Here is a 24,373-nt window from a genome sequence, read left to right as displayed (position 1 = left end):
GGATGTTAGTAATGGTATTACATCAGCCCCACAAGCATAATGCAGCAAAACTACAAAAAACTCTTCTGACAAAATGATCTCATTCCTACAGTGTGTTGGCAGGTGTATGGGATAAACCAGCAAGACTTCCTTTCCTGCTCAGTTTGTGAACAATTCTTGTGTATGTTTTCAACAACATGTTTTCCAAATTTCACAGCACGAATGTAGCTGTGCTCTATGTAATGATTAACACTGTTGTTTTCAGAAATTCAACTCCAAAGTAATACTTGAAGAATGTTTTAAAAGTATTTACTTTCTGATTGTTAGACTATGGAGACTACACATTGCTGTGAAAACAAATGCTCGGTTCCAAAACTTGATGAGTGCAATTATTGTTGTTCATAATAGAAATAAAAGAAGATGGTACCACAAAGTGTTCTACCATTCTATGTGTATCTCAGATTGTAGGATTTAGAAGAATGTTAACCCTTATGTTCTAATGTTAAGTATGAATTGAATTGCAAGTGCAGTTTATTCCATTGTGATTTATTTATATAGTTAAGATCAGGATTTATGATGCCTACACACTAATCTGGAATTGAAATCAATTTTACACTAGCAAAGCCAACCCAAAAGTGCAAATGATAAGAATCGCAGCAAGAAAAACAAGGATCCAAAACCCAGGGTGAAGCAGCTCAAGTACCACCAATATGTCCCACCAGACAAGAAACATGAGAAAATTGAACTTCCCATGGATACAAACTATTCCCGTCTCCTGCAACAGCAGCAACTTTTCCTCCAGCTGCAGATCCTCAGTCAACAACAGCAACATTACAACTATCCAGCCATTCTCCCTGCACCACCAAAGTATGTAGCACACTCCAGGTGATTCCCTTTCATATCTCCTTTGAAAGTGTTTTGCAGATTTGGCCTCAACGTATTTCACACACTTATATCTGTGTATCTTAAGAGGTTTTTCTTGCAGTTTCCCATTATTGAAAGAAAAAAACACCTGTTTTTCATCCAAGAGTCAAATCATAGATTCTGGATTTGATTTTAGGATGAAAGTACTTTTATTGTGTGTTTCTGACGGTTATTAGAGTGTACACAGTTCATACGTTTACAGCTTCTGGAGGTTCTGCAGGATTGATTTTCCAACAGATACAAGTGTTGCCTGCCATTTATATACCTCTATAGATTTTGTTTTTGCTAAGATGTCCCATATCTTTTAAATGGTGTTATTGTACCTGCTTCAACTACCTTCTCTGGCAGCTCATTCCACATACCTAGCGCCCCTAAAGCAGATTAAATATATATGATTATCGCACCAGGGTCTCATCCATACCACGCAACACTGGTCTCTCTCCCCATCCCCGCACTCGCAACAAGGGCAGAGTCCCCCTGGTCCTCACCTTTCACCCCACCAGCCGGCAAATACAACACATAATCCTCCGCCATTTCCGCCACCTCCAACGTGACCCCACCACTCGCCACATCTTCCCATCTCCCCCTATGTCTGCCTTCCGCAAAGACCGCTCCCTCCGCAACACCCTTGTCAATTCTTCCCTTCCCTCCCGTACCACCCCCTCCCCGGGCACTTTCCGTTGCAACCGCAAGAAATGCAACACCTGTCCCTTTCCTCCCCCCTCGACTCCATTCAAGGACCCAAGCAGTCGTTCCAGGTGTGACAAAGGTTCACCTGTATCTCCTCCAACCTCATCTACTGCATCCGCTGCTCTAGATGTCAGCTGATTTACATCGGGGAGACTAAGCGGAGGTTGGGCGATCGTTTCGCCGAACACCTCCGCTCAGTCCGCAAGAACCTACCTGAACTCCCGGTGGCTCAGCACTTCAACTCCCCCTCCCCCTCCCATTCCCAATCCGACCTCTCTGTCCTGGGTCTCCTCCATTGCCAGAGTGAGCAACATCGGAAATTGGAGGAACAGCACCTCATATTCCGCCTGGGTAGCTTGCGTCCTGATGGCATGAACGTTGAATTCTCCCAATTTTGCTAGCCCTTGCTGTCTCCTCCCCTTCCTTAACCCTCGAGCTGTCTCCTCCCATCCCCCCCCCCGCCCGCGGGCTCCTCCTCCTCCCTTTTTCCTTCCTTCTCCCCCTCACCCCCCATCAGTCTGAAGAAGGGTTTTGGCCCGAAACGTCGCCTATTTCCTTCCATGGATGCTGCTGCACCCGCTGAGTTTCTCCAGCAATTTTGTGTACCTTCGATCTTCCAGCATCTGCAGTTCCTTCTTGAACACAAATATATATGATATTTTGCTAATCTTTACAAAAAAATAGATTAAATGAAGATGTTTGATTTGAAAATGCTTCAATCAAACACATAAGGCACTTAAGTAAAAGATTATTGCATGATCTGTATTGATTTGGTGTTGTTAAGAGTTCTGTGTGAACAAGATTATTGTTTTACATTGGCTATTGTACTTGTATCCTTACCTAGGCCATCGAATGATAACCAGATAACCAGCCATATGTCCACAACCAATACGCTGACTAACTGCACACAGGCAGTTGCACCAGGCACATCGTCAAGGCACAACACACCGTGCAGAAAGCTGGGAATCCTTCCTTCTAATCTGGATGAAATGAAGGTAGAAACATTAGAAATAATCCAAAATGTATGTTCTCTACTTAAAATAAGTTCTGATGAGGTGTCTAATTATATTTAATTTGTTCTTGTTATTGTCTGTACTGTTTGGATAGAGAACTACACTTACACAAAGATGCAATGTAAATAACGTTGCATAAAACCTGTCTCCAAATGGGCTTGTCAGCTGTACATTTAACTTGGACATCTGTTTCCTATTTCATTTTATACAAAGTATTCTATTTTGGAGCAGGCATGTTTCATTTGAAGCAATTGCTTTCATACTGAGGTAATTAATATGTATCTTTTGGAGAGCAGATTGTGCTTCTGCCTTTGGGCATGGAGTATAGTTTCTATGATGCTATACTGCCACCTTCTGTGTGCTTCCAGTCAACAGGTTTCTGCTTCATTTACTTCATGATTTAATTGTTAAACAAAAGCTCTCACTGTTTCTTATTCAGTTTTTATTAATTTTAAAGAATTGGACAGGGTAGATGCAGGAAAAATCTTCCCGATGTTGGGGGAGTCCAGAACCAGGGGTCACAGTTTAAGAATAAGGGGTAGGCCATTTAAGACTGAGACGAGGAAAAACTTTTTCACCCAGAGAGTTGTGAATCTGTGTAACTCTCTGTCACAGAAGGCAGTGGAGGCCAATTCACTGGATGTTTTCCAGGAAGAGTTAGATTTAGCTCTTGGGGCTAAGGGAATCAAGGGATATGGGAAAAAGCTGGAACGGGGTACTAATTTTGGATGATCAGCAATGATCCTATTGAATGGCGGTGCTGCCTCGAAGGGCCGAATGGCCTACTCATGCACCTATTTTCCATGTTACTAAAACTTGCTGCCATTATATGTTTAGTCTATGCAAAATAGACAATAGGTGCAGGAGTAGGCCATTCGGCCCATCGAGCCATTCAATGTGATCATGGCTGATCATCCCCAATCAGTACCCCGTTCCTGCCTTCGCCCTATATTCCCTGACTCCGCTATCTTTAAGAGCCCTATCTAGCTCTTTCTTGAAAGTATCCAGAGAACTGGTCTCCACCACCCTCTGAGGCAGAGAATTCCACAGACTCACAACTGTGAGAAAAAGTGTTTCCTCATCTCCGTTCCTAATGGCTTACCCCTTATCCCTAAACTGTGGCCCCTGGTTCAGGACTCTCCCAATATCGGGAACATGTTTCCTGCCTCTAGCATGCCCAAACCATTAATAATCTTATATGTTTCAATAAGATCCCCTTCCATCCTTCGAAACTCCAGAGTATACAAGCCCAGCCGCTCCATTCTCTCAGCATATGCAGTCCCGCCTTCCAGGGAATTAATCTTGTAAACCTACACTGCACTCCCTTAATAATGTTCTTCCTCAAATTAGGGGACCAAAACTGCACGCAATACTCCAGGTGTGGTCGCACTAGGGCCCTGTACAACTGCAGAAGGACCTCTTTGCTCCTATACTCAACTCCTCTTGTTATGAAGGCCAACATGCCATTCGCTTTCTTCACTGCCTGCTGTACCTGCATGCTTACTTTCATTGACTGATGAACAAAGACCCCCAGATCCCATTGCACTTCCCCTTTTCCCAACTTGACACCATTTAGATAGTAATCTGCCTTCCTATTTTTGCTACCAAAGTGGATAACATTTATTCAGATTCAGATTCAAACTTTATTGTCATTGTGCAGTGTACAGTACAGAGACAACGAAAAGCAGTTAGCATCTCCCCAGAAGAGCGGCAAAGAATATGAGCAATAAATAAATATATTTACGTGCATTCAGTCATCGTAGTGCAATTATTTTTTCCTGGTGGAAGGAGTGTACGGGGGTGGGGGGGGTGATTGGCAGTCACCGAGGTACAGTGTTGAGTAATGTAACAGCCGCAGGGAAGAAGCTGTTCCTGGACCTGCTGGTCCGGCAACGGAGAGACCTGTAGCGCCTACCGGATGGTAGGAGGGTAAACAGTCTGTGGTTGGGGTGAGAGCAGTCCTTGGCGATGCTGAGCGCCCTTCGCAGACAACGCTTGCTTTGGACAGACTCAATGGAGGGGAGTGACGAACCGGTGATGCGTTGGGCAATTTTCACCACCCTCTGCAGTGCTTTCCGGTCGGAGACAGAGCTGTTGCCATACCACACTGTGATACAGTTGGTAAGGATGCTCTCGATGGTGCAGAGGTAGAAGTTCACCAGAATCTGAGGAGACATTAAACTGCATCTGCCATGCATCTGCCCACTCACCCAACCTGTCCAAGTCACCCTGCATTCTCATAACATCCTCCTCACAGTTCACACTGCCACCCATCTTTGTGTCATCTGCAAATTTGCTCATGTTAATTTGAATCCCTTCATCTAAATCATTGATGTATATTGTAAATAGCTGCAGTCCCAGCACCGAGCCTTGCGGTACCTCACTAGTCACTGCTTGCCATTCTGAAAGGGACCCGTTAATCCCTAATTTTTGTTTCCTGTCTGCCAACCACTTCTCTATACATGTCAGCACTCTACCCCCAATACCATATGGCCTAATTTTGCCCACTTGGACAAAGGCAGGAATACTTTAAGGTTAAAGGAAATACATTTTTTAATGATAATAATGTTGTAGTTATAGTTCACATGGTATCTACATCAAAATATGGAAAATTGCCACGGTGTATAAGTTCACAAAAGCAGGACAAATCCAATCAGGCTAATTACCACCCAATGTCTAATTTCAATAATCACCAAAGGTATGGATGTTCTAAAGTGGCCCTCTATTCACCAAAGGTTGGCCCACCAATGCCCAGTTTGGGTTTCAACCTGGCTTATCACATCCTCGGTCTAAAATTGACAAATGAGCTAAATTTCAGGGTGAGGTGAAAATGAATGCCCTTGACATCGAAAAAGCATTTGAATATCAAGGAGTACTGGTGAAACTAAAGTCAACAGGGATCAAAGACGTTGGAGTCTTACCTCACACAAAGGAAGGTAGTTGTGGTTATTGAGCTCACCCATCCCAAACCACTGCGGGAGTTCTTCATGGCAATCTCTAAGATCCAGCTATCATCAGCAGCTTCTTTAGTGACCTTAGTTCAGAAGTGGAACGTTTGGTGGTAATTGCACAATTTCAATTCTATTTGCAATTCCTCAAGAGATGATGAAGTACTCCATACCCTCAATTCCTGGCATGATGCCATGATGAACTACTCTAATTCCTGTACCAACATTCAAGCACGGTTGACAAGGGACAGGTAACATTCACATCACTCCAGCACTGTCACTGGGCCCTCTCCCCATCAACATCCTGGGAGCATCATTGATTAGAAATCAATGGGACCACCCACAATGGTCACAACGGCGAACTGGGCACCTAATTCTGATACCTGAAAGCTTCTCCAGCATCTACAAGATGCAAGTAAGGAGTGTGATGAAATACTCTCCACTTTCTCCGATGAATGCAGTGCCAACAACTCATAATATGTAGGAAGGAACTGCAGGTTCTGGTTTACACCGAAGATAGACACAAAAAGCTGGAGTAACTCAGCGGGACAGGTAGCATCTCTGGAGAGAAGGAATGGGTCACATCTTGGTCAAGACCCTTCATCAGACTGAGAATCAGGGGAAAGGGAAACGAGAGATATATATATAGAACAAAGAAGTGAAAGATATGCAAAAAAGTGACGATGATCATGGAAAGGGTCCATTGTTAGCTGTGGGCTAGGTGAAACCAAGTTATAGACAAGTTACAGCAGGATGCAAGTGAGACAAGTACAATGACTGGGTGGGGGGGTGATGGAGAGAGTGGGGGTATGAATACTAGACTCGCTACTCAACTCCACCGAAAGGGTACATTCAGCAGAAGGATTGCTGCAATCCAAGAAGACTACTCATCACTACCTTAACGACAACTATAGATGGACAATAAATGTCAGCCTTGCTAGAAATATCTAGATCCTGAGGGGGGGGGGCGAGGGGTGGAGATAAAGAATATTAAAATAAATAGGGCCTCTCTTAATTCACCTCAAAAAATAATATTGTGCTATCCAATATTCTTTTGCCTCCACTATTGTCAGGCAGAAAATTCCCAACCAGTACTTTCCCTTTCCATGGATACCGTACAGAGTTGTGGACAGATTATCCTATGTGTACACTGAAACACCTGGAAATAGCAGATGTTTGTCCTTATTTCTCTCCTCCCCTTTCTGAGACCCTTGAGCCATATTTCTACTGTTTCCTGCACTTTGACCATCAATTTGTATTTTTCTCTATCATTTCCCAAGTCATGTCTCCTCTGAGCTCATCTTTTCCTCTCTCTGAAACAGACTAAAATGCTGATTCCAGGCTCCATTGTTAATTGCTGCAGTTGTGAGCCCTTTCTTCCCCGGCATTGATCCTCTCAAACACTATCATTAAACATCCTCATGAAACAGGCCGTGATCACACAATCTTGAAAACTACCTGCCCATCTCCACACTCCCTTTCCTCTCTAAAATTATTCAATACGTTGTATCCTTCAAACACCCCACCATGCCTGTTTTTCCTGAAATTCATTACTCAAATCTCTTATTCTGGGCTTCCACCATGTCTTTTATCAAGGCTTCATCCTATAGACGGAAATGAAAGTAAACTCTTGGATGTATTCTCGTTGAATTCCAATTCCAATTCTTAACGATTTTTTTGTGGTTTTGTGGTATGTTGGAATCGTTGATGAAGTCATCACTTTTTGAGATTTGGTATTGAGCCAGTTCAGAGGCTAGCCACTCACATTATAGTGGGTCTAGAGTTGTGTAGTATTAACTGGGTTAAGGCAAGAGATTTCTTCCCAACAGAACTCTGACCATTACTCACACTAGCTTCATTATTTTTACATTCTGTACTTACAATTTAATTTATCATGTGACCACAGTGGGATTTGAACTGGTGTCTCTGGATTTATAATGCATATTCAATCATTATGCTATTGTTTTAGTATCAATTTATGGCTGGGGGTTCACTGTTGCAATGAATGGAATGTCTACCCCATCAAATTGTGATATTTCATTTTAAATTGAAAATATTGATCCTGTTAATTGTTGACTCTTCTGACCTATGTTGCACAGATGCCAGAGCTCAAATTGGAACTGAAACTGCGTGGACTTCCAGTATCTGGTACAAAAGTCGACCTGATAGAGAGACTGAAGTCATACCAGGATCTAAGTAACACTCCTGTCGCAGCAGCACTAGTAACTGTCTCTATTTCTCCTATTCCAAGAAATCAAACTACTTCAACATTTCCCAGTGCTGCTCTCAGTAGTGCCACAATGACCACAGAGGCAGCCATGACAACAATGTCAAACAATATACAGTTTCATGAGAATTCGGTCTCCCCAACTCCCACCTCTCCAGCTCCCTCTGAACAATCTAATTTGAGTACCGATGACAGCAATCTCACAGATATGTTTACTGAACTGGTGACCATGGTGTCTCCCTCACAGCTTGCAATCCACACTTCACCTGTGAACATGGCAGTTAATGAAGACAACATAGGGGCGAGCATAGCCGGAAATAGTTCTGCTGCGCAAGGAGTTGATTTAACCAGTGTGGATACCGAGAAGGACCGCAAACTGCAGGAGAAGGAGAGGCAGATTGTAAACCTTATGAGAAAGCTGGAGCACGAACAAAAATTGGTGGAGGATTTGAAGATTCAGTTGGAAATTGAGAAAAGATGCCAGCATCAGCAGCCTGTGACTGTGAATCAGCAGCATTTGAACTCTTCAATCAAGGAAGAAAACACTCTCTCTAATTATACTACTTCAAGACAGCCAATGGCTGTTTCTAGTCCATCCTTGAGCCCCCCAACCAATATCAACATGGGGGGACACAGTCAGAATGCTACGAAAGGAAATACCATGCTTGTGAAACAAGAAGGGCCGTCGCTGACGACTGAGCAAAAGAACGTGTTCTCCCCGTTTTACGTCAATTCAGCAAGACAAACGCAGACTGCTGTTATTGCTCAGGCTCAGCCCCATGCTTTACTGACCACTCAGACAGGAACTCAGCTGTTGCTTCCATTGGCGATCCAAGCACAGAACTCAAACCTCTGCAGCAACTCTCAGCACTTAAAAACAGGAAACGTTAAATCACAGGTAGTGTTACTGGAATTTGTTTTATGTCTGTTTGTTGTGTGTTGAACTAATGTTCAACTTATAGGAAAATAACTCATTTAAACCAAGAAAGATTAACTTGGATAAAACCAAATCAGTTATTTTCAGTAGAAAATATTACAAAGTCACGTCCTGGTTTATCCCCCAACAGTTATAAAGAAAGCATAAGTTTCAACCAACTCACATCAAATGTGTTTCAGAAGATCAAATTCACAATTTCTTACTTTGGAATTTCTAGAAATTGGATATTATGCATTTTTGTTACACTAAATAGGTGTGGCATATAATGCCAGTGCCAAATCTGGTCAAAAACGTATTGAAATTAGGACATCTTTAAGAAGTCATTATCATGGTTTATACCCCTTTTAGAATGCCAAAACCCAGCCATATATTTCAAATCTAGTACTCTTTCAAGGCAAGCAACCGTGGGACAAAACGTTTTTGAAGATCTCACCACAGTATGTTATGTAAGGTGGGCATTGGTAAATGGACCTTTTGGGGAAAGATTCTCCTGATTAAATTGTGCTCAGTGATCACTAGTGGCTCTAAGGTCCCTCAATCAGTGTCAGCACTTCGGTCCACATATCAAGGAGTCCGAGAACGACATATATCAGTTCACAGACCCCATGGCCTTTACAGAGGCCACTTTCTTTATACTATCAGAAATTAAACTCTCTTTGTCAGAAATAGCTGCTTTTCATTTTACATATAAAGCGATGTCTGGGGATTACTTTAAATTATGTGTAGTTCATTGTTTTGAATGTGTTATTTTCCTCAGTTTATCATGAATTATTTATGCAGGCAGTAGGTTGTGTGCTTTTAATCCATTTTGTTGTCATTATGTAAATAAACCCAGCTTCTTATTTAACGACACAGTGAAATGTGCATACAACACAGACATGAAATCTGTAGGAAGGTGAATAATGACAGAATGTTCTAATGTGGTCGTTCAAAGACATGACTTACTTGAATGTATTCATATAGGGCAGTCTTGTTCAAAACTTTGAATGATTTGGGTGAGATATAGCTGCAAATTGAATGATTTGGTTTTCACTGACAATCTGTAAATGTTTATGTTGCAGGCTCCTTCACAAGCACCAGTACCTGTCCCTGTCTCTGCACCTGCACAAGCTTCAGGCTCTCCAAAGCAACCACAAACACAGGATCCTGTGACCCAACGTACTTTGACCCAGAATGCACAGATGAGAAAGGTTTGTAATGTAAATACACTTGGGCAACAATGGAGTACAGTAAGTGGCTTTGTTCCGAGTCAGAAAGCTGCAGGTGGATGCATGATCTTTACCTTCCCAGCTGAAGTGCTGCTGTTGTACGCTGCTTATTGTAGGTCCAACATTGAAATAGCCCATCCATATCCAGTCCCATTACTATATCGATTGGTGCAATTAAATTGCTACCTTCTGCCATTCTACCAATTAATTGATCTATGCTTCTTTAAAGTAAATAGGCTCAAATATTAAAACCTATTGGGGGAACTAAGATATTTTAAATCTGGGTGACAGTCACATTCTCTATTACCTACCATGTGACAGATTCAAATCTGAGCAGAAAATTCTTAACAAGGTTATATGCAGAACAAAGGTACCCAAAAATGCTGGAGAAACTCAGCGGGTGCAGCAGCATCTATGGAGCGAAGGAAAAAGGCAACGTTTCGTCCCGAAACGTTGCCTTTTTCCTTCGCTCCATAGATGCTGCTGCACCCGCTGAGTTTCTCCAGCATTTTTGGGTACCTTCGATTTTGCAGCACGATGGTGCAGAGGTAGAAGTTCACCAGAATCTGAGGAGACATTAAACTGCATCTGCCATGCATCTGCCCACACCCAACCTGTCCAAGTCACCCTGCATTCTCATAACATCCTCCTCACACTGCCACCCATCTTTGTGTCATCTGCAAATTTGCTAATGTTACTTTGAATCCCTTCATCTAAATCATTGATGTATATTGTAAATAACTGCAGTCCCAGCACCGAGCCTTGCGGTGCCCCACTAGTCACTGGCTGCCATTCTGAAAGGGACCCGTTAATCCCTAATCTTTGTTTCCTGTCTGCCAACCACTTCTCTATACATCATATAGAATCTGAAGAAGGGTTTTGGCCCGAAACGTTGCCTTTTTCCTTCGCTCCATAGATGCTGCTGCACCCGCTGAGTTTCTCCAGCATTTTTGGGTACCTTCGATTTTCCAGCATCTGCAGTCCCTTCTTAAACACTATATGCAGAACAATATGGTCATGTTTGTTTTATATTTGCTAGAATTTCAACCTGTCATTTGTGAGGCTATCTTACAGTCAGAAACGTTGGCACTTGACAACTCTTAACCAACCCTGCCAAACTCCTGACAGAGCTCGGGTATCCTTCCCACCAATAAGTCCCATGCAACGGTGGTGACATTGGTGCATGCACCACATTACGGGAGCACCCTCTGCACAGACTGATGATGCTGTCTTTAAAGGCAGGGTCCCCAAAAACGTTTTCCAAGCCATGCCTTACATTTTGACTTGATCTGACCAGACACATTAAATAATGCCTATCCACATTTCTACCTGGACACTTATTCAGGCAAAATATGGAATGGCATAGGACCACCGTTACCTGATTTTCCTTCCTTCACTAATTACCTATATGCACAAGTCAAATAAAATTAAATTTTAGCTTCCACTGTAGCCATTAGGAGAGATATCAGATCCTTGACCCCAGCATGTTCTCAAAGATCTTTTTTTTTTTCTTTTTTTTAATTAAATTTATTTAAACAGGGTGAGTGCATATTGATAAACATTTACATGTAAATATGCAAAATTATAGCCAGTAGCTAATTTCCATCTTTAGTCCCTTCGGCAAGTTGATGTTAAATAAACAAGTTAAACACATCACAACATAATCAATCAATAAAATAAGAAAAATACCAATAAAGAGTACAATAAGTAAGTACGTTTTTTGGCCAAGTATTCACATACAAGGAATTTGCCTTGGTGCTCCACCCACAAGTAACAATATGACATACAGTGACAGTTACGAATGACTCAGAAAACCCTAAACATTAATAATAATAAAATTGATCAAGTATGTGAACCAACAAAAACCAATAAAATACCAGATCAAAGGGAGGCTACAGATTTTTGGCTGTTGAGTAGAGCAACTACTCGTGGATAAAAACTGTTTTTATGTCTGGCTGTGGCAGCTGTGACAATCCGGAGTCGCCTTCCAGAGGGAAGTGATTCAAAGAGTTTGTGGCCAGGGTGAGAGGGGTTAGAGATGATCTTGCCCGCTCGCTTCCTGGCCTTTGCAGTGTACAGTTCATCAATGGAGGGAAGGTTGCAGCCAATAACCTTCTCTGCTGATCGGACGATTCGCTGCAGCCTCCAGGTGTCGTGCTTGATGTCTGAGCCAAACCAGACCATGTGGAGAAGGTGAGAACAGACTCTACGATGGCCGTATAGAATTGGACCATCATTGCCTGTGGCAGATTGTGTTTCCTCAGCTGCCGTAGGAAGTACATCCTCTGTTGTGCCTTTTTGACTGTGGAGTCGATGATAGCCCCCCATTTAAGGTCCTTGGAGATGATGGTTCCCAGGAACTTAAAAGACTCCACAGATGTGACTGTGGTGTTGTTGATGGTGAGTGGGGTGAGGGGAGGGGGAGCTCTCCTAAAGTCTACAATCAATTCCACGATCTTAAGAGCATTGAGCTCTAGGTTGTTGCGATGGCACCAGGACGCCAGCTGTGACACTTCCTGTCTGTAGCGTCAATAAACAAACAGACAAACAATGCTGCTTATGACAGATCAGATAGCGGTGAATAATTTTAAGGTAGATTATGAGTGTAGTATTGATTTTCCAGTAACCATGTTTTTAGATGTTTGGTAAATGAGATAAGGGTTGGGTGATCCCGTATGATGCTTGGTATCATGTTCCCAGTCTGCGACGCTCAATATGAAAACCCTGACTGCCCAAAAACACTTTTCCTAAATGGGACTAGACTATCACCATTGATTAACTTTACTATAATTTCTGCCTTAGCTTGTAGATGTGTGCACACAGGATCGCAATCTGCTTTACACTTGGTATATTCTTTTCACATATTCTATACATTTCATTTGGCTTTTGTTGTCAAATAAACACTGTTACAGAAGTGCATAGGAAACAAGATCATATTCTAACTTGGGGTGATTATATACTAATCAAATCCAACGTTTGTTAAACGATTGCACTGCTTCACTGTACCTTATACTTGGGTTGTGAAGCTGACCTCATACCCCACCTACAGCTGCCTTTGTCTTGTGCCAGTCTCAAGCTCTCTGGCACATGGACCACCTAGAGTCTTACAGTGTGGAATCAGCCTAATTTGCCCACGCCGACCAATATGCCCCATCTACACTAGTCCCAGCTGCCTGTGTTTGACCCATGTCCCTCTGATCCTATCCTATCCATGTATGTGTCCAAATGTGTTTTAAACATTATGATAGTACCCACGTCAGCTACCTCCTCCTCCGGCAGCTCGTTCTATATACCCACCACTGTTTGTGTAAAAAAAAGTTATCCAAGGTACCTATTACCTATTCCAGCACATTGATGATAATAAAACCAGGTTTGAGTCTATCTTTGGGAACATGTTACAAAGATTTAATAGGTACCAGTCTCACGTTCTCTGGGATCACAGCTTCTGGAAAGATTGTTTTGACTATAGACAAATGATAGACCAAAAATCTGAACTGCCACTCGCTTATATCATCGTATCTTCCAGTCTTGTTATTTTCAATGCTCTGTTCATCCACCTTCCATATGTGGAATGGCTTGAAGACTATCAGGTGTTTTGGGGAACATCCTGTACAGTCTGGGCCCTATTACTAGTTTCTTAATTAGTTGTTGAATCTTTGTGCAAGCATATTGTTTTTTCTTGTACTTTGTACAGCTGACGTGTGCATTTTAGTTAATGCTATGATTAAAAAAAACATTTTTAACTGGGCAAAATGTACATAGATTACTGTAATACGTCTCCATTTTAATCATAAAATCTGCTTCATTAATCACACTGCAGATTCCTGAAACCTAACATAGAAAGTCAAGAATGTTTAATTATCATATGTTGAAATTGAGGTCAGCTTCTGAGCCAAAAACTGAGATTCATTAAAGCCATGCAATAACTAGAAGTGCGTTATTTAACAAGTTTTGATTCGATCAGTGTAAAATCACTCCAAAGTTAGAATATGATCTTACTCCATATGGATTTATGTATGTATCAATGAGTACTTGACTATAAAAGTCAAATGAATACAATGTGTGAGGAGTATGCCAAGCGTTAAACTAATGGCCTGATATGTTCCTGCAGTTTCTAGCCAAGACAGAAATTCTGGCCTTTGATCTTCGAGAACGTGCTGGGGTCATAGACCCGATGTCTCTCTTGATGCTACAGTGGAAGCCAAAAGTGTTCTAGTTTCATGATTTACTACTTTTCCAATTGTTGACAATGCGGCATGATATGGCTTAAATACTCCAGATCATATTTATGGAAGGAGTATGGTGTGTGTTGTTTGCAATGGGAGTAACATGGTGTTTTTCTGAGACCACTTTACTGTGTTTTGTAAATTACAGGTTTTTATATCCACACCACCATCAAGTGTATTTCCAAACCACATTCAAACCACAGCATCAGTGCAGCAGTGTTTCATAAACACTTCAGCAGGTAATGTTCTTCAGCCAAGGACAAGCAGTATTAATACACCTAGCAATGGACTCAGCTCTACACAAAAGGTAATTACAGAACCAATTTCAAATCATTAGAGGATATAATGGCAGATTCCCATTCTTATTCTTTTCTGCTTTAAAGTTAAATATTTGCTGCTTTCTCACTTTGGAGCAACAAATTAGTCTCCACCTATGGACAGGATAGCATCCCCTGTGTTAATCGTTTAAAACATATGAGTTGCCTGAAGATCAAAAAAACTGCAGATGCTGGTATTCTGAAATAAAAACACAAAATCTAGCATCATAGATTTTCTTTGGTAAACCTTATTGCCTTTGGGAAACTTTAAACTTCCATTTTCTTTTTCGCATTGGGGCAGCAGTTATAACGATAGTTTGCTTTGAAAATTATAATCCAATTGTGTTTGCATTTATCGCAGCAGGTTTATTTACTTTAGCAGCATAAAAAAAGCTTCAAACTTTCTAATATCCTTTTTTATCTGGTTTTCATTATATTTTTAAATCTTCAAAGGAAATTAAGTTATTGGATGTTTAATTGCTTAAGATTCACTAAATAGAAACGTATTCCACAAATTATACTTCAGTGAAACTTGCATAATCCAGCACCCTCAGGCAGATTTTTCAGACTTCTGGTAGTGACTCTTATTAATACACCAACACAGTTTTAATTCACTTATTTTGGATGTTACACGGCAGTAGGATATATTTCCCAGTGATCCAGGGCAGGAATGCATTTAAAGAGACCAAATGAGTTTAAGTGTGGAAATGGGACCATGGTGAATTTAATAGGAATGTAGAAGACATCACCCAGAGAGTTTAAAGGAAGCTTGGGAATCAGGGTTGAAGGAAAGCGTGGGAACCAAGTAAAATAGTTAGTGGTTTATTGGAGGAGTTCTTTGAATACTTGGAATGTGGACTGTATTCTCACAATGCATTTATTCATCTCCAGCATTAAGGCTTAGTTACATTCAGCCCACCTGTGTTGGGCAGACAACATCATTCACATGCCCGACACCAACCTTCCAAAGCAGACACTCTGTTTCAGGTTCAGCAGTGTCATGAGGTTACCAAATGGGAAGAGGGAATGTGTTATATATCCCGACCACATTCTGTGCCTCGTGATCGCTTAAAATGGAAAAGGAGCGTTCAAGGGGGTATTAATTACTTTGTCCTTTCATTAGAGCTCCACAGATGCTCATCACTGGGCACTATGGTTGCATGTACACCAGTGAAATTGCCTAAGCAGATAATACAGACATTACATTTACTATATTGTAAAATGTAGTACATCCCTTATGGCCGTAAATACTTTGTGCTAATTTCAGTTTAACATGAACTGAAATCATTGTATTTTCACACGATTCACTTATTGATAAATAGGAGAACAGTTCTGAAAGGTATAATTTATTCCTTAACAATTTGTAATAATCTTTATTCTGTTATCCATCTCTCCACAGTCTGCATCATCTACCTCCCCATCTCGGTCCCAGCAACCATTTTCAATCCATTCCCCGGTCTTTAGTAACGCTGTTTCGAAGACGAAAGATCCTCCTCGATATGAGGAAGCTATCAAGCAGACTCGCAATCTAAAACAGCAGGAGGTAAGAAGGATGCATGATATTTAATGTGCTCACAATCTAACATTATGTATTAGGGTAGATAATCTTGTTAAAAAGGTGCATTGAAGGATAGAAATAGCGAGTCTTTTGAGGAAAGCAGCAGGTTTACAACTGGTTTATTTCAAAGGTGCCGTATAAAAGTAGATTAATTTGGAGCAAAAACAAAATTAGATTTTGAAACCAAGGCTGGTGTGATCTGGGCAGAGGAATCTGCCCACACTCCACTATGCCTTAACATGAGGAGCACCCAATTTTAATGTGATGGCCACAATTGTGATTGGAGAGTGAGTACAGTGGTGCAGCTAGTAGGGTCACTACATCACAGCGCCAGAAAGCCAGATTTGATCCTGACCTTAGATGCTGTATTTGTGGAGTTTGCAAGTTCTCCCTGTGGGCTTCCTCCAGGTGCTCTGTTTTCCTCCCACGTTACAAAGACGTGCTGGTTTCTAGGTTAATTGGCCTGTGTAAATTACCCCTTGTATGTAGGGAGTAGATGAGAAAAAGGGATAGCATAGAACTAGTGTGAATGGGCCATTGATGGTCAGCATGGGCCGAAAGGCCTGTTTCCATTGCTGTTCCTCTGAACTAAACTCAACTGAGAAGCAGGTGACATTCCCTGGACAGCTCTAGCGGTTTGCAGACGGTTTGCACACTAATTGGAATGGTAGGCAGTTTGAGAAATGTATAATTATTTAAGAAACAATTGAATATTGTCGAGCAAGGTATAAGAGTTTTCCAGATGTATAAACAAAGGTTTTCTTTATCTGCATTTATTGAGATTGTAAAGCTGGTTTCCAAGTTAATATCGCTGCCCTCTAATCACGCTGCATCTCATCTACTTTGCACCAACACGGGCAATGAACTAAGAATACAGTCAGATAAACTAATGATCAAGTTTTGTATTTTAAGGTGTTCACCGCACACAGCCAGCAGATGGATGACCTTTTTGATATCCTAATTGAAAGTGGAGGTAATGTGAATTAAATATATTAACATCAGAATCTGTCTAATGCACTAGTAACATCTGAAAGTATGTGGAAGATACCAGATAGAGAGTATGATATGATCTTCCTCTTTCGTTAAATAGATATTACATGTATAATGAACATTCAGTCAACTTCCACCTAACCTGAACTGGGAATTGAGTGAATAGATGACTCTATCATGCATGTCTCATAATTAGGTGTTAGAGTGGTTACAACCAAAAGATTTAAAGAATGCAAGATTATACAAACCATGGAAGCAACAGCATGACGGTTTAGACAGGTTAAGGCGTCTATAAACACATGATGCTTGCAAAGTGCATTTTATGATATTGGAAGTAGACTACATGTTGAGGAGGTGACAAAGAAGATTGATGAAGGTAGGGCAGTGAATGTTGTGTACATGGATTTAAGTTGGGTTTTGATAAGGGCCCTCATGGTAGGCTGATCGAGAAGATTAAGATGTGTGGTATTCATGATGATGGTCGTATGAATTCAGAGCTGGCTTATTCATAGATGATACAGGGTTGTGGTGGAAGGTAGATGTTCTGGCTGGAGGTCTGTGACCAGTGGAGATCTGCAGGGATCTGTGCTAGGACCTCTGCTGTTTGTGATATAAATACATGACCTAGACTTAAATGTATGTGTAGTAGACCACACTAAATTGGAAGAGTTGCAGACAGTGAGGAATGCTGTCAAGATACAGCAGGATGTAGATCAGCTGCAGAAATCGGCTGAGAAATGACAGAGTTTAACCAGAGGGATTCAGCTCTGGATGAGGTTGGATAGACATGCATTGGTTTCTCAGGAATGTCGGAGGTTGAGGGGAGACTTGATAAAAGTAGGCATAATTATGAATGGCATTATGGTGGACAATTGGAGCCTTTTTCTCAGGATGGAAATGTCAAAAACGTTGGACATGACTATAAGGTGAGAGGGGGAATGTTTAGTGGAGATGTGCGGGGCACGATTTTTTATAGAGAGAATGGTGGGGGGCTGGAAACCATTGTCTGGGGTGGTGGTGGAGGGAGATATGATAGTGGAGTTTAAGAGGCTTTAAGATAGGCACATGGATGCACAGGGAATAGGGGTATATGGATCATGTACAGGCAGATGAGATCAGTTTAGGTTGACATCAGGTGCAGCACGAAAACTGTGTGTCTTAGGGGCCCGTTCCTGTGCTGTTCAGTTCTATGTTTAGTTTAGTTATTCAGTGCGGAAACAGGCCCTTTGGCCCCAGTCCACGCCGACCAGCGATCCCCGCACATTCCCACTATCCTACACACACTAGGGACAATTTACACTTATACCTATTAACCTACAAAACCTGTACGTCTTTGGAGTGTGGGAGGAAACCCACTCTTCTCCGGCACTTGCATCATAACGTTCTCCACATGTGAACAGCCACTTTCATTATGATTGATATCATTGTAATCTCATTCAAGAACATGTCCTCATTTCAATTCATGGCATTCTTATGATTTTTCTCTACTTATTTTAAGAAATTATAGTATAACTCTTGGAACAATCGCTAATAGATTGGGGTAGAAAACATGAAAGAATATTGTTTTGTGTTTTTCAATGATCAGTTCTATTTTTTTGCCTTATGTTTTGCAAGTTCCTAGTGTGTTAACCAAGTATTTATGGAAATTGTACTAGGAAATAAATGCATTATTGCACAATAGTCATTCAAATAGCTTATGAGTAAATCTTCAATTTGATTATTATTTAATTACCTATTACAGTAAAATCAATAGAAATGCTTTTTTTTTTCTTATCCTTACTATCTTTTGTTGTGCAACAGAGATTTCACCAATTGTCAAGGAAGAATTGTTCCCTGCTACCAAGATGAGAGCTGTTGTTGCCAATATCTCCTCCTTGCCTGTAAACTCAGCATTGTCACGTCCGCCACCTCAAATTCAGATGCTTCCTCGTCCATTGTCGATGGAATCAACCAATGATCTCTCAATCAGTTCAGAAAATCAACTGGAGGCCTTTCTGGATGGTACAATGTCATCCAGTGACAATGTTCCTCAAATGTCTATCAACCAGGAGAGCTCAGACACTCTTTCTTTAATGGAGGATCTTCAGAATGACCTACTGAATACATCCAGCATTCTGGATCAGCACCATTCTGTGATAGACCCCTGTGATATGCATTTCTCTGATGAGAGTTCTTGCCTCAACTTGGAACTCCCGGACAGTAATTTGGACAATATGGACTGGCTGGATCTGACGATGCCAGGTTCAAGTACAGGGCTGACTCCTGTTAATAATGCTGCTCCTAGTGTGTTTTCCACTGATTTTCTGGATGGTCACGATCTTCAGCTTCATTGGGAGTGATGTAACCAGGCTTGCAGTGGTACTCAAGCAAAAAGAGTACGTTTTCTTAGTGTTGTGAGTCAATCATCTAGCAATGGTTAGCACCTAAAGCTAGTAACAAAGAAAGCCAAGATGAGATTATCCAGCCTGGTCCACTTGACTGTTACCAGAGAGAAGAATGGGTAGTGAAAGAAACAATACTTCATGGCAAGCTGACAATCTGGCCATATTAAGACTTCTTATTTTTATGTCACATTTAATCTGGTGTCAGTGGTGAATTGTTACTGTTCTATTGAAATTGGAAAGAATTTCTTCTTCATGCAAGTGAGCTTTTCTGTGGCTGGCCTGAGCCAAATTGCATGATATTGTGGAGTTCATTACACTGGCTGGTTCAGTGAATTCTTATCAGCCTGATGAAGCACTTCATTATTTTAAAGCCAGAAATGTTTTTTGAACCAATTATTAATCTTTTCCAAATTTGTACATTTTGTGTCAATGCTCTTTCTGTAATATTTTCATCATTTTATTACATCAAGCAGATATGATTGTCTAGGGCCAGGGTATAACAACCATAATGAACAGGGAGACTAAAACGATGGCATCTTGAGAGGTTAGGCATAGGTGTTTTGGTCAATACTAATCCTGCGGGTTTCCTTTGTCAGAGGCCCTTCTGTTTTAATTCAAGCAGATTCTTCGTGACATTTAAGAATCTGTTCATTTCGAACTCATCAATAAGGTTGCAGTTTGTTTTCGACAAAATTATCGATGAATTTTAATTTCCAAGCAATTTCATCCGTACACAAAAGTGCTTGACCCTCTGTAACATTTAAACAACATTAAAGATAAAATGATCAATTTGAATTATTTCAATGCCAAACACTTTCCCACTTTTTCTAAAGTTTGGGTGGAATGATGCAAGTAGAATGATTCAGTAATATTCAAGTGCTTGATTTGTAATGTTCCACACACGCTGACCTTGCTGTCTTATAGGAGGCAGCACTGGACAAAACAATCATGAATATATTAGTGCTAACCTAATACATGGTTTCATATTTACCAAATGTCCCCATGGTAGTTAAATATTTAACTTTTAAAGATCCATCGTCTTGAAAATAAAACTGGGAGAGCCTTGTATTTATATAGGAATGAGGGATTAAAACAGGTAATGTTATAGACGTATGAGGCTCTGCTCTGCTTGCTTCCCAGAACAACAGGATTTGCCAAACACTTGATGAAGGAAAAAAATTATAATGTTGAATGCAATGTGATATTTTGAAATGTGTGTCCTTCCAAAGGAATTGATAGTCACTAATTAGCCAAAGGGTTTATAAGTAGAGGTACAGATTTTATAAATCAGAGAAAATACTGCAGTTTTTAAAGCTAAAGCAGGATGAGCAATTTTGAGAAGGAAATTGTATTTTCTATATTTTAGTGGATTAAATTATAGTGTAAAGGAGGTGAATTTATAATTTTAAAATCATTGCCTTTACCAAGAGAAATATCTATCGTGCCCGTCAAAAACAACCTTCGAATAGTTTAACGCATTGATTTATGTCATGCTGTTCTAATCATGCCTTTGATATTGATTTGTATCAAATGGTTAAATATTGGGGAATGTGGGATTGTTTTGACCTGCATTGTGGTGCAACAGACAGTTTAAAAAGTCATTTAGAGTTTGAATGTACTTGTTGTTTGAAGTACTTTGTCATCATGATTCCCACAGTTCTGCTTGTATTGGTATTATCTTCACATGGGATTATTGATTAGGCCCATTGTTTGGATTTACAACTAGATTAACAACATATTAAACTAAAAGCACAGAACCAATTGAAAGCCAAAAATGTAAATGCCATAGAATGTCTTCCCAAAGCAACACTAATGATATGATTATTTTTGCACACCATTGAAATTTGAGATCAGTAATGTGATAAATGTTGCAGTTCCAGAAAAATGAACCATTCTTAAACTGGACTCTGATGTGTTGCCATAGCTACAAAGGCACTTCTATATTCACCTTGCATCTTTTGTTGTGCTTTGTGCTTGGTAATGTTACCCCACACTCTGCCTGTTCCAGTCACACTTACACTTGACCTCTGTCAAACCTGCTCCCATGCCACTGCCAATGTTGCACTTAACCAGCCATTTGAAAATAGAAGTTTAGGTCATTGAATCTGACAGATTCCTTGCCAATATAAAAATAGCACCAATCTGATGTTTGCAATCTTGTAATAATGATATAACCTATATTTGGGATTAGTGTTCAAGATCCAGACTGATGTTGGATCGCAGGATAATGGTTTGAAACACCAATATGCTTTGTCAATGCACTATCACACATACTTAATAGAAGTTTCATTAGTAAGAGCATAATCTAAATCAGCCAAAGAATATTAAACAGAATGGGAGGGCAAATTATGAATAGACACCATGTTTGAAGGGGCGATTGAATATGCTAATGAGAAATAATCCCTTAAAATGCAAAAAACCCTGCAGTTTAGATTTGAAAGAAATATGAGGGGTTGGTATATTTTTGTGACAAAGTATATTTTCAAAGTAGCGATGGATTAATTCCTTAAATGCAGTTTCATTGTAAAGACAATGCAAGATAGTTTATCATTTATGAATTCCTCACAATGATTGTAGTCCTAAATCAGGCCAATGTCCAAATATTTGAGATAAATGATGCAGGACTGCGATTGGGCAATGTTATGCGCCATTTTATCCAATCATGAATTCAAAAAGCAACTGGGTGAAATTCCAATCGTTAAATATCATGGACATGTTAGTTTCTCCTGTGCAGGAAGGAACTGCAGATGCTGGTTTAAACCCAAGATAGACAAAAAAGCTGGAGTAACTCAGCAGGTCAGACAACATTACTAGACAGAAGGAATAGGTGACGTTTTGGGTCTAGACCCTTCTACAGTCAGGGGAAAGAAAAACCTTTCCCCGGACTCTGTCTGAAGAAGGGTCTTGACCCAAAACACTACCCATCCCTTCTCTCTAGAAATGCTACCTGACCTGCTAACTTATTCCAGGATTTTTGTGTCTATCTTCTGTTAGTTTCCCCTGTTTATTCATGCCGAAATAAAAGATTGTCACTTTAATCTCAGATTATGGACTCATTAAAAAAACGTCTGGAGGAATTTAACGGTTAGGCAGCATCTATGGAGGAAATGGATTAATGTTTCAGGTTGGACCATTCTACAGACAGATTTCCTCCAATAGTAGGTAACTAGCTTACTAACAACCCTCCACCACCCATCCTTGGGCTCCACCTAGATTCACACTATTTCTCCCCTTCCATCTAGATTCCTTGCTCTGGTGCCATCATTTGTGTCTTTTCTATCCTTATCTCCCATTTTCTGTCTTTGTCCTTTGACCAGACCTCTGCCAATCAAACCCATCCCCTCACTTGTATCCACCTATCATTTGCCAGACCTGGTACTGCCCCACCACTCTTCGTGCTTAATCCTCCCCACCACAATCAGTCAGAAGAAGGATCCTGACCCCACTGTCACGTATCCATATTCTCCAGAGATGCTGCTGGACACAAGTTACTCCAAAACACTGTCTTATTCTGTAAATCAGTATCTGCAGTTCCTTGTGTCTCCTCCAGCATCTGAGGCTTTTGACATGATAAAAAAGATTAGATTTATGTATGTCTAAATGTAAACAATGTGGCATATAATTGTGCATTGTTGATTTCACAATTAGGTGGATAGCAAAATCAAAACATTCTAACTTATGATTCTTTAAATTAAACTACAAATAACTTTGATAAAGTTACCAAAGAAAAAACAATGCTTTTTTTTTTCCCTTAAGGAGTTTTGAGTGCAACTCCACAATCTTTTTTTCCCCATAGCCATACTATGTTAGCGTCTCAATTTAACTTGAAATTGGTAAATTTCCAAAATTGAAATCTTACACATTTTAGCACTAGATATATGATATGGTCTTTGGAAATCCAGAAAAATAAAATGTATGCGTTTGTCTATATCAAACCATGATGCCTTTTTCAGTACTGTTTGCACCCATGTGAAATTTCATATCATGTTCAAATACTCTGGTTTTGCACATTTGTATATAAGTAATGCATATTTTTATATGTGTGGTACATATACTTGCGACAGCTTTGTAAATATTGGCAGTGTTGTAGTTACTGATATGTATCAGAAATTTATCATTACTGCTGTGTTTCAATAAAATGTTACTGTCCTGTGCCTTGCTCTGCGACTTATAAAATGGGACCAGGTAAAATTCAAACATGTTTTTATACATAAGCATCAAATATACTGTTTCAGCAGCCCTGATCAAGTCCCACATTTTATATTTAGGTGTGTACATAACCACCTGTTGTCAATGCACAAGTGTAACCTCAGCGCATAAATGATAGGGCCATGTGATCTGAACTATATTTTACATCTTTCCCATACACTCATTCTCTGATCTTTAATTGATCAGCAGTACTAATCTTTTATTTCCTGAGCATAAGAAATTGGACTATCCCTCCGTCTGTTTCCTACACAACCGGCTGTCAAGCCGAGTGAATTCTCACAAGTTATCCCTTGCCGAGCTTGTGAATAGATTGACCCAATTATTTAAAGGCATGTGTACTCTGAGATCTTAAAATCTAACTTTGGTTGTCTTGAAAGCTCGGGTTAAACAAAAATGGGATTGTTTTCATCCATTCGATGAAGCTGTGGCAAGGTGTCACTGCTGGTAATTAAATGGCTGCTCCAGCACTAATGCCAAGAGGTTTATGTTACCCCCACTCCCACTATGGAGACTTTCCATGTGATTAATGGTTGTAACTGGCTTTTGCCAACAAGATCATAATTTAGCTAAACAGCTCATGGGTTTTCATCTGAACACCATCTTTGACTCCATGTCCTTTATTTAAAATTATTAAATGAGCTTGAAGAGCTAAATATTATTTTATTCTGTTCAAATGCTTGTGTGTTATGGCGGAGAGGTGGCTGTGCAGCCGGCTGGAATTAGGCTCAATTTGCCTTTAGCTGTGCGTTCTAGTATTTGACAT

At 40.4% G+C, this 24,373-nt stretch overlaps 1 protein-coding gene across 4 annotated transcripts in view; it reads left to right on the top strand.

Annotated features, from left to right (window-relative positions):
- The window catches only part of mrtfba (myocardin related transcription factor Ba), a 181,328-nt gene extending 158,874 nt beyond the window's left edge, over positions 1–22,454 (top strand). For 3 of the 4 annotated variants that reach the window (XM_055651834.1, XM_055651833.1, XM_055651836.1), the window contains 8 exons: positions 599–864; positions 2,438–2,588; positions 7,654–8,679; positions 9,780–9,908; positions 14,301–14,459; positions 15,869–16,012; positions 16,940–17,000; positions 18,818–22,454. In XM_055651834.1, coding sequence (XP_055507809.1) covers positions 599–864; positions 2,438–2,588; positions 7,654–8,679; positions 9,780–9,908; positions 14,301–14,459; positions 15,869–16,012; positions 16,940–17,000; positions 18,818–19,356 — 2,475 coding nt within the window. In that variant the 3' untranslated portion in view covers positions 19,357–22,454. The remainder of the gene's footprint in view (positions 1–598; positions 865–2,437; positions 2,589–7,653; positions 8,680–9,779; positions 9,909–14,300; positions 14,460–15,868; positions 16,013–16,939; positions 17,001–18,817) is intronic. The other variant, XM_055651835.1, reaches the window with a different exon arrangement.
- Positions 22,455–24,373: the final 1,919 nt, after the last annotated feature.

Source organism: Leucoraja erinacea, chromosome 20 (genome assembly GCF_028641065.1).
Source record: "Leucoraja erinacea ecotype New England chromosome 20, Leri_hhj_1, whole genome shotgun sequence".
NCBI classification, from domain to species: domain Eukaryota; kingdom Metazoa; phylum Chordata; class Chondrichthyes; order Rajiformes; family Rajidae; genus Leucoraja; species Leucoraja erinaceus.
Note: the sequence above shows the minus strand (reverse complement) of the source record. Positions and strands in the feature narration are given on the sequence as shown.